This window comes from Calliphora vicina, chromosome 1 (assembly GCF_958450345.1).
Source record: "Calliphora vicina chromosome 1, idCalVici1.1, whole genome shotgun sequence".
Taxonomy (NCBI): Eukaryota; Metazoa; Arthropoda; class Insecta; order Diptera; family Calliphoridae; genus Calliphora; species Calliphora vicina.
In genome coordinates, this window is record NC_088780.1 from 148167526 (window position 1) to 148187876 (window position 20351).

Below are 20351 nucleotides of genomic sequence, written 5' to 3' on the forward strand. Positions count from 1 at the left end.
ATTGTATTAGAATTATAAAATTGAATTGTTTGAAAAATATTGTTTTACTTTTTTGTACATAACTTTTTAAAAATGCAACCGATTTAGCTGATTTTTAATACCGTCTTACTTAGGACAATGATTAAGATTCCACATGAATCTCATTAATTTTAGTTTAGTATTTAGGACGCCAGGTTGATTTACACAGACTCACAGACAAATATGGCTATTTTTTTTCATATGGAAAAGGTGGTCTTACATTTCTGTTCATAACTTTTTTAAAATTAGGCCGATGTTATTGATTTTCAATAGCATACTACTTAGGACAATAGTAAAGTTTTTACATGAATATCATTAATTTCGATTTAGTTTCACAGATGAATATGGGAATTTTTTTTAATATGAAAAGGGGGTTTGACATTTCTGTGCATAACTTTTTTTAAAATAAAGCCGATTTTTTTAATGATTTTTTTAATGAAATGCTAATTTATCCAGATGACTCTTAATCTTTCAGTTTAGCATTTGGACATATAGGAATCTAGAATTAGAATCTAGTCTGGTTACTCTAATAATATCTCAATCAAATGGCGCAAAGTCCCCCTAAACTTAAATGTTAAAATTGTGCAGTTTTTGTTAAGCTAGCTTTTCTTTTCTTAAATTTATTACTCTAGAATTTAATTAGACTTTAAATTCCCCCCCTGTTTCACCTTTAAGGACCTGTCACACTGGATTAATATTTCCCCTAGCCATCAAGATCAATGACACACAGACCCTACGCTAATTTGTAGCTATTTTTTTTTGTCTCACAAACAAAAAAATTTAATTCTCCACTACTTGGTATTCATTTGGGGTAACTTAACTATTCCTACGGCTGTTTCAAGAGACACACACGTATCTACAAACATTCTCATATATTAAAATGAAAACCAATTACAAAATATATATTTATATTGTGGCACCTTAAGGCAACAAAAGAGCCAAAAAACATACACTTCCATACATATACAGCAACAACATAAAACCTTAAGCAACATTTTGTTAATTGCTTGTGCTTGAAATGACAATGTCTTTTGTGTGAGCAGCAAGCAGTAAGCAGCAACAACAGTAGTTGTGGCAGCAGTTGTAGCCCCAAAAAGTGAAGAACAAAAAAATCGCGTAAGGCATATATAATGGTCATTTAATATAATTTTCTGAAGAGAGTTCTGTTACTGTTATTGTTGCTGCTGCTGCTGCTGTGGTTGCTGTTTAAGAAAATTTGCAATTTCGGACGACAGGTGATAAATAAATCGAAATAAACCTTATATGGGCGTTGAAATACAAAAACTATACAGTCAGTGCTCATATGAAGAGGATCACATTTTAGAGCTACTTTTTTGTTATTGTTTCGTATGTATTTTGTTTCCTTTTGAATTTAATTGTAAAATTGAAATGAAATGTTTAAGAAAAAGTAACGAATTGAAATCAAATGAAAGAATATCCTTCAATTTTTCTTCATGGTGGTTGGCGTTGATGAGTTTTATACGATATATGTATGTATGATGAAAACAAGTGATGAGATGTGATGTGTAGAGATGAGGTCTTTTGAACCAGGTTGAGTAAAATGACTTAAAATGGTATATAATGGTATTAAAGCTGGAAACGATCGTGTAGCGGTGGCGGCGGAGGTGTTGCCTGCTATCAATTTTCATTGCAAGTGCGAATTGGTATTTTTATTTATTTTATACGTTTCTTATTCCTGAGCACAAAAACAAAAATTATCTTCTGCTGATGATGATGATGATGACAATCATTGTAATGACTGTGATGTTAAAGTCGAGGAAAAAGCAGAAGCTTGAGTATTTGTAGTAGAGCCCAGTCAGTGATTTGTGCTTATTTGACAACTTGTCTTTAAAAGAGTTGACATTTATTGTAGGGATTTAAGCGCATATTTAGGTGGAGTTTCTTCAATCAGTTTCAGTTTTTTTTTGTTTTTGTTTTTTGTAAGGCCTTAAAAGATCATGTTTGTTTTTGCTGTAACAAAATGATGCATGAGTTTTGTGATTTCTGTAAGACTTTGTTGTTGAAAATGTTAATTGTTGTTTTCGCTGAAGATTTGCTGACACTAAAATTATGTTTAACAGTTGCTTTAAACAAAAAAAAAATACAAAGAAATAAGTCAAAAACTCTGTCGTAGTTGTCTTTAAAATTGGTTAATTATAATGATTTATTAAGAAATCATCATCATATCAGACAAAAATACAAAAAAAGACAACAACTTGTTAAAAGGAAATTAAAATTTATGAACTTTATAAAGGAAATTTTCCATAGAAAAGAAGTAGTAAAGATTTTTTAATAAAAATGTTTGAAAAATTTATTTTAACTTTCAAAATAATAATAATTAAATTTGTCTCTTTTTCTATTTCTCTTTACAGATGGTAAGTTCTTATCATCACTAAATCCTACAGAACTAACATATGATGGTAAGTCACATTTCATCGCCTCATTATTAACACTTTTTTATATTAAAACAAATTTAAAACTCTTATGTTTAATTTGTAATCTAACCTCTTAATTTCTTGCATGGCTTAAACTTTAGTTAAACAAAAAAAAACCTCAAAACTATCAAGCAAAGTTAAGTTATGTTTTGAAATCTATAAATCATATTAATGTAAAGATATCTCAAAATACACATAAAACCTCCAAGAAACAGTAGCATTTTCAGGCAACACATAAATTAATTAAAAGCTTTTAAAACAAAAACATTAATCAATATTAAAACAAAGAGAAAAAAAAACTCAAAAAATCAGTTAAGTCTTTAAACATGAAAACAAAAATAAAATAAAGAAAAAGACGAGTACTTATGTCATAAAAATATCAAGAGAATTATTAAAGAAAATATATATCAAAAAGGAAAATCAACAGGATGTTTAGCAACAACAAAAAAAAAACAAAGCAGCTGATAAAAATTCATTATAAAGTTTTAAATTTTAATTAAAATTGTTATTTTGCTTTAAAATGTGGTGACGTTGCTCTCCTCTCTTTGCTGCCTTTATTTCGCTTGGTGTATATAAGATGAATAGAATAAGTGAAGACTGATGGACAGCTCCCGCACGCTAAATGATCGATCACGTTTCAAAGGGCTGTAATAAACAACGCCCTATTGGCCTTAAACTTAATGTTGGCCAGCAACTTATTATAAATATATTAAAAGATCACCTATAATGAGTTTTAAAAAGGAGCCCAGACTTCAGTGTATAGGACGACGACACATTCATTCATGTATTCATTTATTCATTGATGGGTTTTCTTTGATGAAACCTCAAGTAGTAGTTTAAATTTTTTGATTATAATTTTTACTTTAGCTTCAAAGCTACTGTAAAAGTATGAGGTTTAAGAACGTGCTTGGTTAACTCCCATTTTGTTTTTTAAAGAAATTTAATGAATTTATGTTTTAAGTTAGAGTTATGAAAACAATGTCCTAAACGCGTTGAAAATAAACATCACTGTGCTAACAAAGTAATCGCTAAAACAGAAAGAAAAGGTAGACAGCTTTTTGGCTGAAAGTGTAGACATTTTTATTGATTGATTTTTATCTTAATGACAGAGTTTATAGCATAAAAAAATAGTTCAAAAGCTAGGCTTTCTTTAAATGAATAAAAATGACAAATTTTGGAAATTTTTTCTCAAACCTCTAGATCTTAAAATTCTGTATAATTTTTAGCATTTTCTTTTTTATTCTCTGACTTAAGTGATTATTCCATGCCCAAGCAAACAAAATTCAATTTCTTTTTATGAATTATTTATGAAACAAATTGTTTTCAAATAAAATTCCCCAGCAAAAGAAAAGCACTAAAAGAAAATAAAACTTTTATCCTTAAATATCCTGTTGATATCCCCAGAAAAACAGTTGCAAAAACCAGAAGAAAAAAAAACCTAAGCAACCCCTCATAAATTTTGTATCTCTTAAGATGTTTTTAGCAAATTTTGCAACATCTACCAGTATGTGACCAGCATCTTAAGATAACAACTCCTCCCCCTTATCAGCTATAAACTAAAAGTAAAAAATAAAAGACACATAAATATTATGTACAAAATGTTTCTATTAAGTTGAAAGAAAATAAAACAATTTTTAAATAATTTAAATTTCAATCAACAAGAGAACCATAAAATGTGTCAATTTGTAATACATGGAAATTTAATCATTAATAACATATTTCAAAAACTATGGGAAATACTTAATTTGTATGCTTTAAATAGTGTTTAATTTAAGGAGAGACAATTAAATGCTAAACTTTATTACATTAACAAAATTATAACTAAAATGTAATTTCCAAAGTTGTACAATTTTCAGTTTTGTTATACTTTTGCACTGTCATAAAGTTCAGAACACAGGGATTTATCCAACAATTAATAATTTTTAATAATATTTCTCTGCAAAAGTCCTTTCATATTGATTTTCATTTTGAAATACAAAAAATATGAAAGCTTTGGTTTTTAGTATAAAAGCTATGAGAACTTTGTAATCTAAATAAATGTATTAAAGCTTAAGTAAAGCATATTTTTCTAAAAAGCTTTTTTGAAGATTAAAGTTAATATTTTATATAAAACTAAAATATATATAAATTATAAAAAATTTATCTTTAAAAAAAGATTCATGTATAAAAGCTTATTTAATATTATATGTATATAAAGCTTTTATGATGAGAAGCTTTTATTTAAAATGAATGTTTTAAAGTTTATATTTATGAAAACAAGCTTTTAAATATATTAAGAATAAAAATTAAAAAAAAGCTTTTTCCAAGTTTAGATAATCATTATTTCTAACTAACCAGACAAAAGAAATTTTAATATAAAAAACAAAATATTTTAAAAGTTGTCTCAAAAAGCTTTAAAAGAAAAATATTTCTTTATTAAAGCTTTTATTTTTAATATAAATAAAAATATTGTTTATAATTTCTAAAAAATAAATAAAAAGCTTTTATACTAAAACAAAATTTTGCAAATTCAGCTCCAAATTAAGAACATAATCATTATAAATAATAAAAAGAGCTTTTAAATGTTGTACCATAAAAAACTTTATGAAGAAAGCTATTCATAGAGCTTAAAAATACAAGTAAATTATGCAAATTTTAAAGCTTTCTTATCAAATAAGATTTTTGGAAAAATCTAACTTAAAAAGTTTAGAATTCTTATCGAAATCTCATTATAGACTATTATATAAAAAAAGGAATGGAAAAAAGCTTTATTTTTAACAATCAGGATTTTCAATTAAGAAGCTTAAAGCTTTAATACTAAAAGCGGGCATTATAGACTATTTTATAAGAAAATGCTTGCAAAAAAGCTTTATTTTTTAACAATCAGGATTTTCAATAAACAAGCTTAAAGCTTTAAAGTTACAAAAGCTAATTATAGACTACTTTTATAAGAAAAAGCTTGCAAAAAAAAAAAATTATTTTTTAACAATCAGGATTTTCAATAAACAAGCTTAAAGCTTTAAATTACTAAATGAAGTAAATATTGATTTGTATTTAAAGCAAAACAGCTTTTTTAGAAAATTTTAGTTTTATTTGAATTCTTTTAAATCATTCAATCTACGTTTTCTATTTAACGTTTGCCCCCCTTTCGCTACAGTTTACTTTAAACACAGCTACTGAAACTTAACACAATGACCAGCTACTACTTCTAACCGCCACTAATTCCTTTAACAAATCTACCCATCCTAATAAAAGCAAAAGTTATAAAACATTTACTCTAAAAATTAGTTCTGCCTATAAAAAAATAAGAAATACAATACAACGAAACGAAACGTAACCAACTACCAATACGTAAAGTATTTAAAAACCAAAGAGTTATATACAAGACTCTATCTATACACATATTTTTTTATGACTCCTATGGCCATTAAATCTTTTACAGAGTTGTTTAAATTTTTTACGAGCTTTTTTCGTATTTGCTGCGAAAAGAAGACAAAAAAAATTTATTTATTAAAAATATAATATGCAAAAATTTAAGAGTTGTTGGTACGTTTTTAATAACTATAAAAATGAGTTTTATGATCAACACTAACAGTTTTTACACTTCATTTTTCATAATTTTGTTTTAGTTATGTATATGGACTAGGGAAGAAATAAAAAAAAGAAAAAAAAAACGAAACATAAATGAATAAATAAATATGAAAACAATAAAAATGGACTATAAAATGTTAAACATTATTTCCATAATTAACAGCGATTTGTTGGTGTTCCCTAAATAATTTAAGGCAGCAGACATGGCAACAGGCGAAAGAAATTTGAACAATATTTAAAGCAAACATTCTTTAAATATTAAAAAACCTTTTGTTGTCCCTAAAATTATGCTAAAACTTATTTAAACCCTTTAGACTAGATTTTTAGTATATTACCCTAAAAATATACTATAGATTTTGGGTTTAAACCCTTAAATAAGCCTTGCTTTATAAACAAAGTGGATATTTCTAAATATTTTAATTATTATTTACCTAAAATAGTTCAATTAGTGGCAAAAATCAGCATTTTTAACAAATTTATTACCAACTCCTAAAAATATACCATATTTTGTGAGGTAAAATAACCTGATACCATGTTATTGTTTTCTATAATTAAAATAAAATCTTAATACTACATCTAAGTTTCATTATTACTTTGTTTGCTAGACATGTTAATTTTTCAAACTGAACTTCAATTTGAATTCTCCACTAACCCATATTAAAAGCCATTAATTTTAAAACAAACATAAAATAACTCCTCCCCACCAAGCCACAGCCAAAAAAAAAAAGAAAAACAAAGACACACAGAAAAAAGTGCAAGTGAACAGACAAACAACAAAAAACAATAATAAATGGTGTTAACATTTATTTGTTACTATCATTTCTGGTAGAGAGCTCCTCCATATGATGACGATAATAATGATGATAATTTTTTTTTTTATTTTGAGTTTTTTTTTTGTTAAGCACGGTGACCTCTAAAAAACTGAAGTTTATATTTATGCTTTAGACTACTACTACAACTACTATTGCCAGTGTACTAATAACTCGACACACAATAACAACTTAGAACAAAAACACAAGTTTTAAATAATTGTCTGTCAGAACTGTCAAACAAGTCGGCAAATAATAAAATTAATGGCCACCACCATAAACATAAAGGAAAAAACAAAAGCAACAACAACAACAACAAAATCCAGCAACATTGACTTCAACACACAGCAACAATTGTTCTTACAATTATGATTTGAAAAAAATACTTAAATATAAATATATTTTTTTTATTTTGTTCATATTTTGGCAGTTTGAGCAGAAATTTTCTTAAATTCTTTTGTTGCATTTTTGCGTTTTTTTTTTTTTTTTTTTAATATTTAAAGAATGTTTATGGTTCAATGGCTTTTACGCTGCTGCTGTTGTTTGTTGTCTGTTATTAATTCGTTACTTTGTGGATTCATATTGGTTAACAAAAGTATGCAATGCAAAATTTTATTTTGCCTTCTCCAATTTTGCTGCCGCCAAGTTGAATTATTGTTTTATGTTTTTTTTTTGGGCTAAAATTTATTATATTTTCGTGAGCTTTTTTACTTACATTTGTGTATGGCGTGTGTGTGTATATGTGTAAGAGTGTATGCAGACAACAATAACAAATATTCATTCATACAATTTATGGGCCAAAAATTTAAAACAGGCTAGAAAGAGATGGCCTATAACACAGACAATAAACCCAGCAAAAAAAGCAGCAGCAGCAACAACAACAACATTGTACTACAACCCATAATGTCTTGTAGTAAAATCATAGTATTTACGGGGATTTCCCTTTTAAAACAACAACTACAACAGCAACAACAACTTGAAAAAATAAAAGTGATATATTAATGTGGGAGCTTTGAACTCTTCTCTTGCGCTACCAACTACTAGCACAGACACAAACATACACAAACCCATGCATACATTTACACACTCAGTGTGCTTTTAAGTCAAGATGAAAAATTATGGCTTTTAATTTGTTATAAATTTCACCAACAGATTTTCAAGGTCGCCAGCAATGTTTTTTTTATTTTTGGTGGCTTTTATGTGCAATTTTGCTGTTGTTGTTGCTTTGCTGCTGATAGTAATAGTGAATTTAAGGAAATTTTAAAGGAATATCTTTAATATTGTTGGGAGTTTATGTTTAAGTGTATGTTGGAGGCCTAGTAGAAAGGTCAATGAAATAACAAGCAAAAAATTTTGCAGTTTTTGTAGGATTTTAAAGTTCATATCTAATAGGTTTCCTAAAACGAAGGATTTAATACAATTTTTTGTGAAACGTTTTTGTATATAAGAAAAGCTTTTAAATTCAATATCTCTTTTAGGAAATAGCTTTTATGGAAAAAAGCTCTTGCAACAAAACTTTTATATTAAAAAGCTTTTGTAAAAATAAACTTTTGAAAAGATTTAAAAACTAAGCTTTTGCAAAAAATAAAGTCTTCGTGAAAGCTTAGGCAAATATTTCTTAAAAACAGCTTTAGGAAACAAATATTTTTTTCAGAAGAATTTTTTTTTTGAAAAAGATAAAAAAGCTTTTGGTGAAAAATATTTGTTTCTAATAAAGGAAACAGATTTTAAAAATAAAGTTGTTAGAAAAAAGTTTCTTAAAATTTTTTTTTTTTATAAAAGTTTTAAAAAGATTTAAAAACTAAATTTAAATTTAAAATAAAGTTTTTGTAAAAGCTTAGAAAAAGAAATATTTATTAAAAAAAGCTTTTAGTAAAAAATATTTTATTCAGAACAAATTTTAATTTTTTTTAGAAAAAGTTAAAATTTTTAAGTTAAAAAAATAAAATATTTAGGGAATAGATTTTAAAAATAAAGTTTTTAGAAAAAAGCTTCTTAAATAAAATTTAGTTTAAAAGAAACTTAAATGAAAATCGCTTTTAAATTTTACTAAGAAAAGTATTTTTTTAGAATTTTTTTTTAAAAAGCTTTTTTTTAATAATAAAAAATAATTTTCTTTTAAATAATATATGTATATCAAATATATTTTAAACTTTTCCCTTTGAGAGAAAGCTTTTTTTCTCTGTAAAAATAAGTTCTTTGCAGCCATCCAAACTTTTGTATTTGTTCGTTTCTTTAAAGCTTTCTTCAAAATTTATTTTTTATCCCAAATTCTATTTAACATTTCCTTAATTTTCAAAAAGGTCATTAAACTTTTCAGTTTTTTGTTCTGTCATTTTTCATTTAAATTTACCCAGAGCAAATGTGTAGAAAGAGACAATTGTTAACTTTTTTTTTTAAATTATAAATTATATTTTCAATATGTTTGTAGACTTTTGCTGTCATTCTAATTGTCACTATGTGTCAATAATGACACTTAATAAACTAACTTAACAGTTTATTGTTGTTGTTGTTTTTTTAGCATACAATCAAACAATCACATTGTCATCATTATCAACATTAATAATGACGATGGAGATGACAATGATGATGATGATCATCATCAATTAGGCGTCAGTCTGCTATTGCTGCTGCTGTTTTGCAAGTCTCGCATATAAACTGTAGTAGATTTTCATATTTAAAGGCCTTTATTTTTTTTACAACTTTCAATTTATTTCAATAAAACAAAAAATGAAAGTGCCACATTATGTCAAATACACTTCATACAGTAGTTTGCAATTTTGAAAAATTCAGACACAATGACACACACATACATACACTCCAAAGCGAACTCTTTTCTTGTGTTTAAGCGAAAATAAATGAACAAAAAAAAAAATCAAGCAGACAAATTGTTTTGTGGCACAGCGAAATAAAATAACAAACAGCCAAGCCAGCCTGTATTTTTATTTTAGAGGTCATTCTCTATGCATATTTCTTTTTTTGACAGCTTTTTGACAGCTAAGCATGCTTTTTTTTACCCCTCCAACAATAATTTTCACACACACATGTCATTTACAGTTAATAGAGTTAAACAAAAATGTTTATTTTATTAGGTTAGTAGTGCTAATGCAAACACAAAACAATAACAAAAAATCATATTTGACAAATCCCCTCAAGTTCAGTTGGTTAAATCAATATGAATGAAATTTATATTTATAAAAATATTTGGTGAAAAAATTTAATAAATATTTAACAAATTTAAAGGGAAATATGAAATATTTAATGGAAATGAAAGGAAATCGTGTTATCTTAAGGTTTAGTAGGGTCTACTTTTAGGCGCAAAGATAATTTCAGAGAAACTATAACATGTTTACTTTAAATTAAAGGAATTAGACTAGATCAAGTTAATTTTTAGTTATAAAATTTTTTTTAAGTTTTTTGAGTATCAACTTAAAATTAAAAAAAGTAAAGCATACTTTTAGGGGTTTAACAAATTTTAAACATTAAATTAAGGCCTTTAATATAGTTAAAAGCTAGATTTTCCTTTAAAGCATTTTTAAAAGATTTCTTTTAAGAAAAATTTAAAACTTTTTTTTTTTATTTCTAAACAATTTCCCAGAAAATTGCATTTTCTTAATACATGTTTCTCTATCTTTCTTTTCCTTTTCTCTTAAACTTTTATATTTTATTAGTATTTTTGTTTTTTTGTTAGAACCTTAACATGGTTTGTTAGTAATGGTTGTTAAGCTCAAACATTTGCTCGCCATTGAGACCATGGTTGCCATATTAGATTTTTCTGAAAACTATTTCCGCTTCTCCCCAACTAAAAAAGCAAATCAGAAGGGAAGCAGAACCTACTTTACACTCTACATATAATAAAGAATATACTAAATTTTGTGTATATTTCTTTTACTTTTTTCTGTTAAATGTGTGAGTAGTGAAATGTTTAAGAGTATATGTAGCAAGTATAGAGAAATACTACCCTCAGCCAAGACTTTGACTGGTTGTTGTTTGTTAGATGAAAATGGTGTGTGGCTTAGAAGTGGCAGGGCACACATACATACTACATACACTTTCCAACAACTTCTCTGTATGTATTCATCCAAGTATAAGCATTGCACGAATGAATGCTTCAAATAACAACAAAACTGTAAAGTATGTTGCTACTATATACATATACAAAAAAAATCTATAGGAATGAAGTAAAAAATATATATAAAAAAAAACTTTTTCATTTTTTTTTTATTTTTGATGGAAAGAAATGCAAGCAAGAAAATTAAGTCAGGCACAAAAAATATATTGTGACAGCTAAGGATTTTAAGGAATTCTATGTTACACTGTGCTGCTGTTGCTGCTGTTCAAAATGAAATTGCAAAATACTAAAAGGAAAAAACAAAAAATAAAAAAAAAGAATTTCGTTAAGCAGAAAAGAAATTAAATTTAAAAATTGTTTTGCAACCCTTCTCTGTGTATGTTTCTAGTAGCCAAAGAAAATATTATACGAAAAAAGCTAATAATACCATTTGCTTTATTACATTTTTTCATATAATTTCTTTTATATATATATATTTTTTTTGGTTGCCATCTCCCATATAAGCTTTTAATGTTATTTTTTTAGTTTTCTTTAATAAAGAAAAAAATAAAGAACAGAAAAAAATTAATTGCTTTAGCAAAGTACAGAAGGAAAAGAAATAGAAACAAAATTTTAAACCATTTGAGCCACAATTAAGGAAAAGCTCTTGGGTTGAAAAGTTTCATAAAACATAAAAGCCTTTTTGAAGTTTAAACAACAAAAAATCTTTGTTAATTAATTTACTTAAAACAGCTTGAAACATTAAAAACTTAGGAAATTAATTATAAAAGCTTTCTTAAGCTTAAACTTTCTAAAATTTAATAAAAGCTATTTAAATTAAGCTATATACATATAAAACTTAAAAGCTTTTTTCATCTTGTCAAGTTTAGTTTAAAGTCTGAAGGATTTAAAAGCTCAAATAAAAAACAAAATGAAAAGTTAAATAATTTTTAAACCATTAAGCCACAATTAATTTAAAGCTCTGTGTTAATAAATTTACTTAAAACTTAGAAACTCAATTATTAAAGCTTTCCTCAGCTTAAATAAAAACTAAATTAAGCTATATACTTACAAAACTTAAAAGCTCATACAAAAAAGCTTTTTTAATCTTGTCAACTTTAGTTTAAAGTCTGTACGACGGTTAAGCTTTTTCTAAATTTTGTTCATATTTTCAATTAATTAAAGCTTTGAAATCAAGCATTAAGCAACAAACAATTTTTAAAAACCTTTTAGTAATTTCTTAAACTTAAAGGGTTAATATAACTTTTTACCTCTAAAAAAAAACATTAAAAATGTGCTCCATCAAAAAAAAAATAAAGAAAACTTTGCAAAATAAACCAAAAGGAAATTAAAGTATTTTTGAGCACAGGCTTTAGCCAAATAGTAAATTGGAATTTTTACATTTTGCACTAGTACTCTTATGGTATTTTTGCTACTAAGCTTCTGGTTTTTTTGTTGTTGTTTTTGTGTGCTTTTTACACTGCTTTTTACCATGTTGTATACGTTTTTTCTATGCTGTTTGTGCCACCATCTAGTAGCATTCATGCAACAAAATTTACTTGGTTTTTTTATATTCATTTTAAACAACATTCTTTTTAACAAAAACTAGAGAAATTCTAGAGAACAAAAAAAAATTGTTAAGAATTGTATATATGAAATGTTTAAGAAGCAAAAAAAAAATGTTGAATTGCTACAATGGTGTTGAGGATTGTGAGCAGTAGCTGGTAGAAAATAAATTTTATAAATATTTTACATAAATTGCATTTTTCATAGAGAAATATAATGAAGTTTTAAAGAATAAATAAAAAAAAAACATTTTAATGAATATACAAAATATTAATAAAGCTTTCATTTAATTTAAAAGCTTTTTAAATTTTATATAAAAAATATTCAAAAGTTAAATTTTGTTTAATTTAAAAAGCTTCGAAATGTAATACTCAAGTCTAAAGCAAGCTTTAACTAGATTTGGAAGCTTTTAACTTTTTTAGAAAAATGTTATGTGGGCTTCAAAATAGACTTTGGAAGTGATAATGATATCGAAAAGCTTTCAACATTTTTAGAAAAATGTTTTGTGAGATTCAATTACATAAAATCAAATATTTCATTAAATAAGTCATTAAAAAACGTAAGAAATGTAGAAACGCTTTCAAATGATATACTAAAATCTAATTAAATATGAAAGCTTTTGAAGTTTTTAGCAACATTTCTTATTAGCGCCTTAACGTAGACTTTACAAATTATATTTTATAAAGCCTGTGGAAATAAGCTTTTAAAAATCTTCATACTTTTTCTAAAAATATTAAAACATTAAATAAAAAAATCTTCAGATGGTTATAAAATTATATTTCCATTTGAAAATAAAAGCTTTCGAATGAAAAAAATTATGATTAGTGCCTAAAAGTAGGCTTTAAAAGTTCTCAATTAAAAGACCCTAAAGAAAGTTAAAAAATTAAATGATTAGCACCTTAAAGTAGGCTTTAATTCTTTACTACTATTATTTTTCCCTTAAAAATCCACCTAAATTGCATTTTAAATTATTTCTTAAATTTACTCCATTTTTAAAACCCACAGCTGTTGTTGTTCTCCGGAAAAAATATTAAACATTTTCTAACAAAATTGTATGATAAAGAATATGAAGAAAATATATATATATAGATAGATGTGTACAGCAATGTGTATATATAATATGATTCTTTTTTTCTGTTTCCTAGAGGATGTTAATAATGATGATGATGATGTTGGTAGATGACGTTATTTAATGGGGTGCTTTGATGCGATTGGTTTTCATTTTAACGCAGGCGCTTAAAAATCATCGAATCATTCTAAGAAGAAAATATATAGTATTAAGATTTTTCTGTTGTATTTCCTTTTATTTTTTTCTGCTTGGCTCTGTGCTTCACAAGAAAAGTTGGGGTAAAAGAAATATGAAGATTGAAAATGTTTTAAGGCAAATACAAAGAAATAGCAACTAAAAGTATGCTTTGTTTAGTTAGAAGAAAAACATAAACGGTTTAAGGAAGTTTAAATTGTTTAAAAGCTGAGCTTTGTTAATTTTATAAAAATTTAATAAATAATATGTAAAATTAAAAGATTTTAGTTATAGTTTTCTTATTGGATTTAAGCCAGTAGTAAATTTATCGTTTTTCAGTTAAGATTTTAACACCATAATTTGTTTTTTCTTTGTTATATTGTAAGCAATTTCCAAATTTATGTGTTTACTTTTAACAAAATTTGTTTAATAGAGCAACAAGTGTATTTTATTGTTACTTGAAATTTACCTTGAATTTATGGCGCAAAGTTATAAGCCTAAAAATCATCAAGATGGCCATAAATTACTAAAAAAAAAGTTTCAACACCACCGACTCACAAAAACACAACTACTGGCAAATTAGTTTAAATTTTATAAATGTTAGCACACACTTGTAAAGAATTTGTTCCAAAATTAAAACCTAAATTAAAAGCTTTTTTTTATAAACTTTAAGTAATATGCTTACAATTTTTTAAAGCCAAAAAAATTAAAGCCTACTTTTAAGAGCCATATTTTAATTTTAACTTCCTTTTAAAAACAAAAAACTTTACTACAGCTTTTTTTGTTGCTGTTGTTGTTGTGTACTTAAACATGACGATGACATTTTACTTTTATTGGGTTTGTATATGTATATGGATGAATGTCTGTAGGTATGTGTGTCCATAGTCATACTTACAACGACAATTTCCTCATTATCGTAAAATTTATTCAAGCAAAATAAATTCATTGGTCGTTAACCTTGACACTGGTTTTTCCACCATTACACGTTAACTTACTTCACTTACAATGTATGTATGTGTATATGTACTCTACACAGTGTAAGTAAAATGTTCTAGTACAGCAATGTAAATGTATGTATGTATGGGGGGGCATGGAGAATTTAACTACATGAAAGTGTTTTTACACACACAGTAAGTGTATGTATCTTATTTGTATGTATGTAATAGTTAACTGTCTGTTCTGTGATTGTTCTGGCCTCAACTAAAGAGTGTAAATGTACTCTTTTTGTGTGTATATGTGGCTTTTTACGATATTATTATTATTTTTTTTCTTCATTTCCTAAAGGGGGTCTACTAGCAGACATTTGGTTTAAAAAGAATTCTTTGATTTTTATAGTTTTATGGTGTCAAAAAAGTTGTATAAACCTCAAATGTGTGTAAGTAAAAGCCTATAGTAAAGTATTACATGCTTAATGTTTAAATTACATATTTTATTTTTACAATTTTATTATGTCTAGCCTAAAAGTAGGCCTTACACTTTCTGTGCTAACAGGAATAAAAATTTAATTAATTTAACATACTTTTAGGCAAAAAACCCAGACATTGTTATTTTGCAGCAGCAAAAATAATTACTTTTTCAAAAAAATATTTGTATTTTTTTTTATTTTGTGGAAAACTGCAGCCAGACTAGGTGTCCTTATTCCATAATTAAACATAACACTACTACATTTATTCATATACATAAATTCTCAAGCTCTTCTCTACAACAAACAACTATGTCTGTATCTTAAGCTGGCCAAAAATATATTAAAAAAACATACAACAACTTTAAATATGGCAAAACCATAAATGAAAAACAAATGGCTCTAAAAACACAAACATGAATATTTTGTTCATGGCCTACAACTTCCATACTTTATGAATCCCAAAAAAATAAAAAAATATGTAACACACACTAACAAATAAATGCATTGCAGACATAACGAAACTCAACATATACAATATATTTTTTTAAAAATGAATTTTAGCCTTAAGCATTAAAGCCTTAATGTAGACTTTATACCTTAAAAAAAATACTGCAAGAAGTCTGCTTAAATAAAACCCATAAATCGCTATTATTTTAAGTAAAAACTCATACACAACAAAAAAAAGGGTTGTTATTATTAAAAATGAACAATCCAACAGAAAAAACTAAAAAAAAAAATAAAATAATATTTGTAATTTTCATACTTTATAACAAACACAGAATGGGACTAAAAGTACAAAACAGTCAGAAAACCAAAAAAAAAACAGTTAACAGAATTCAAAGTCATAACAGCGCATGTGTTTGCCGGTTGTTGTTGTACAATATTTTAAGTAATACATAAAATTTTATCTACTACTTAGTTTACATATACATATGTATATATACTATGTATAAGTAAAAGTCATGGTTTTTTGATAGTGTGTGTCTGTTTGTTTTTTTGTTGTTTTCGTACAATATTGTTGTAGTTGTTGCTGTGTATTTCGTTTTGTTTTTGGTAGTAAACAAATGAGTGAACGCAAATAAACATAATTATTTTGTGCTAATAAATCAATAATTTCAAGTGTAGAAATTTAAAGCCTAAAAGTAGGCAACACAATTATTGAAAACTAAATTTAAACTGTATAGTAGTAAACTAAATACGTTAATACAGAAAAGAAAAAGGAAATAGAAATTTTTCATACTAAAAGTAGGCAACACTTTTTTAAAACTGCTTTAAATTTAGCTAGAATCTATATAATTTTGTATTCAACTGTTTAAAAAAGGTTAGTTAGATATTTAAAGTTAGGCAATACTTTTTAAATTTAAGAAATCTTAAAAAAATCTATATTTTCCTGCAATAGCTTTGTAATAAATAAAATATTTCAGTAAACAAAATTTAATTTTTGTAAAGATTAAATATTTTTATCCTAAAAATAGGCATTACTTTTGCGAAATTTTAAAAATTTTAGCTAGGTTCTGGAATTTAATTACCTTATCCTTTAAGATTGAAATAAGTATTTTACGTAGGCAAATATAATTTTAAGACGGCCAAAAGTAGGCAACACTTTTTGAAAATAGCTTTAAATTACTGACAATTTTGTAGATTTTATAATTTTTGTAATGGATTTCAAATAAACAAAACATTTTAATATAAAATGTTTATTAAAAATTTAAATAGGCAACACTTTTGTGAAATTATTAAAATTTTAGTTAATTAATCATTTAAGAATAAACTGATCCTTTTTTATAATTTTTTTAAATAGATTTTAAATTAAATACATATTTTAATAAAAATTTTTAATCCTAAAAAAGGGCAACACTATTGTGAATATATTAAAATTTTAGTTAGGCTTTAGAAATTTGTTATTTAATCCTTTAAGATTAAAATGAGACTTTTTTATACGAAAATTTTGAGGCGACTAAAAGTAGGCAACACTTAACAAAATATTTTTTTTTTTAATAAACTTTAACTAAACAATATAATTTAATAAGGTATTTATAATTAAAGTAAAAATTTTAAAATTTTCATCCTTAAAATAGGCAACACTCTTTTAAAATTTGGTTACTTATTTATTAAAGACAAGCATTTTAGTAGGGAAATGAAAATTATCAGCGTCCAAAAGTAGGCAAGACTTTCAATTGCAATTAAATCGAGAATTATATTTTTTTTATTAAAAAATTCTAATAAGAAATCTTTAATTTTATACACATAAAATATTTAACTAAAAATTTTTAAATTTACTTCCTTAATTTAAAACCCTTTCCCTGCCACAATTCAAACCTTTCGATCTTGCTGCCTTGCTCTGCGCTTTAGTTCTATTCTTTTTAATGAAATAATGTGGATATTTTGCACAGAATATAATTTCCGTATTTATTTCCTATTGATTTTCTAATCAAACAAATACAATAGCAACAATAAAGGAATAGAAAAAGCAAACTACATTAAAATAAAAAATGAGTATAAATTTGCAATACAACTTTATGTTCAACAAAAAAATAAAAACACGCAAGTCAAAAAACTAAATATTTAGCAAAACAAAAAAAAAAAAACTTAAGAGTTTTTTTATTTTCATTTTGATAACTGGAAATTAAAGTTTCCCATAATGGCTTTTTACTGGTGATTACTGGCAAAACTTTGCGGTTGATTTCGTTTAAGCTTAAATATGTATTTAAAAAAAGGATTTTATAAATACTTATAAACTCCTATAACCCAGCCACCAAACACCATTAAGAACAATTTTTATCAGGCTTAATGATCATCGTCATCATCATCAAGTCTTGTGAGAGTGTGTGTATGTTTGAGAGTATTGGCCAGTCAATGGCTACTTTTATTTTTCCTAAATCCTTGCATCAATTTAATTCCTGTTCATACATGTACGACTTTGAGTATGTTGGAAAGTACGTACGTTTGACGGTCACGTGACCCTAATAAATCACAGAATTAATGTTACGTGAAATGTGTGTATGTGTAGGTACACACACACATACACACTATCGTTTATGGGCAGATTCAACAAGACTAACTGAATTGAATGAATGAATGACTGACTGACTTTCGATACGAAATTTTATAACAACTGTAACTGTAACAATCTTGTATTTAGGCAAACGGTAGAAACAAACTAATTTCTAAACCGGAAAAATTGTACTTTCCTTTGGTCTAGCAATTTCAGAAAGAAATTTTCAAAGCAAACAACACAACAAAAAAGGAAATTAAAAAACGAGAGTTGAATATACAACTAGTAATGAAATAAAATAAAATTTAAGAAATTTTTTGGAATACAGACAGAATTTCTAATAATTTTATCAAAAACTGTAATGAAAATAGTCTTGGCTATTAAATAACTAAATAAGCTTTATAATTTTTTATTTAATTGTTTAATAAATCATTGTTCTAACTTGCAATTCTATCTCGTTAAATATTCTTGTCATAACAATTATATGATCTCACTTGTTAAACACCGAAATTAGTTATTAATACTATTGTTTTTAACAAAACAACACTTTTTTATATACATACTTATATTCTTAATACAATTGCAATGTAAATTGTCACCTTAAACCAACAAATACAAATATGACAACTATAACCAAGACAGAAAACTTAGCAGAATATACATTACATTACACTAAATATCCAAACATATCCACAACAATATGCAAAACAATATTAAATAAAATATACTCCTTGAAGCAGACAACACTAGAGCAACCAAGCCAGCCAGCAACCAGTAACAACAACAATAATAATAAAAATAATATGAATCTCAATGATGCTGTTCTTGATGATGATGATGATGACGCCTACGCAAACATGTCGCAACTGTCATTTTAGCTTATAACTTTGCCTTTTGTATGTTTATATTAGTCACACTCTTTTTCTGTGTTTTTTGGTGTTGTATATTGTACTTGCTGGATACTAAAATATCCCAAAAAAAAAAAATATTATAATAAAATAACAACACCAAACAACAAGCTGCAGCCGAGGTATATCATGATGACAAAAATTCTTACTTGCGTATGAGTGTTTGTATACATGTTCTTATTATTAAATAAGTATCTGAAAAGACAAAGAAGATATTCAACCATCAAAGCAAAGTAGTGTATAGAACACCAACCAAAAAGTATGAGGAGTATAAGTCTGTATGACGTATAGTGCTGCTATCCACCAGAAACCATAAAGCTCTACACCAGCTTGTATGCGCTGGATGTAAGTATGGCTGTTGTACTTGCTACAACACACTTGAGCAATGTTAAACAGCGACAAAAATTATAATAATAACATTTAAGTAAATTTAAGACAGATACCAGAAAGACACAAAAAAATTATAAGAATTATTTTTAGTAAAAAACGAATTAAAACAGCACTTCAGTGACACATTAGTAGGCTGCAGAAAGTACATTTTATTTTATATTGTAGTAAACAACTTTCATAGTCCGTAATTTATATTTTTAGAAGCAAAATTTTATGGTTTTCTGACTAAAGATTTTGTCAATCCCTTAATATAGGCAACACTATTTGAAAATTAAGTTTTTTATAGTTTTTACTGAATTGCTTCATGACTTTTTACAAAATAGTCTATAAATGGTTAAAAGGCAATTCAATTTAGTTTAGTTCTACAAATTTTAAGCATTTTGAAACATTTTAAAATTAATCTCACCCCTAAATTTAGGCAACACTTTTTTATTAATGTTTTTTTGGTGGTAACGACTTTCATGACCTGTAAACTATATTTTTCCAAAAATATTTTACAGTTTCCTAAATTTTAAATTTTTCAATCCCTTAATTTAGGCAATAGTTTTTGAAAATCTAGTTTTTCATTGCATTTCGTTAAAAACTTTAAATTTTGACAATTTTGACTTTATTCACTTTTAAATGAATTATTTGTCATACAAAACCATTGTTTCTGAATATTTAATAAAATCCAAATTAAATTAAAAACTCAAGCTATATTTTTTTAAATGAATTTTTAAGGATTTTTTTTTTATAAAATTTACTAAAAAGAACACATTCTTGAAACTTTTCTAACCTTTTGTTAAAACTTTTTAATAAAATTTCTTCAAAAATAATTTTTTTAACCCCTTAAAATAGGCAACGTTTTCTAAAATTTTTTGTTATTTACTTTTTAAATGATTTTCTGCAATCTTGTTAAAGTTTTAATAAAATTTAAGCTTTTGAAAATTACCAACACCTTAAAATAGGCAACATTATTTGA

The 20351-nt window shown here is 25.7% G+C and overlaps 1 protein-coding gene across 2 annotated transcripts in view; it reads left to right on the forward strand.

The window, feature by feature from the left end:
* hth (homothorax) overlaps nt 1–20351 on the forward strand; it is a 188852-nt gene that overhangs the window by 118711 nt on the left and 49790 nt on the right. For both annotated transcript variants that reach the window (XM_065516109.1, XM_065516110.1), the window contains one exon: nt 2391–2438. In XM_065516109.1, coding sequence (XP_065372181.1) covers nt 2391–2438 — 48 coding nt within the window. The remainder of the gene's footprint in view (nt 1–2390; nt 2439–20351) is intronic.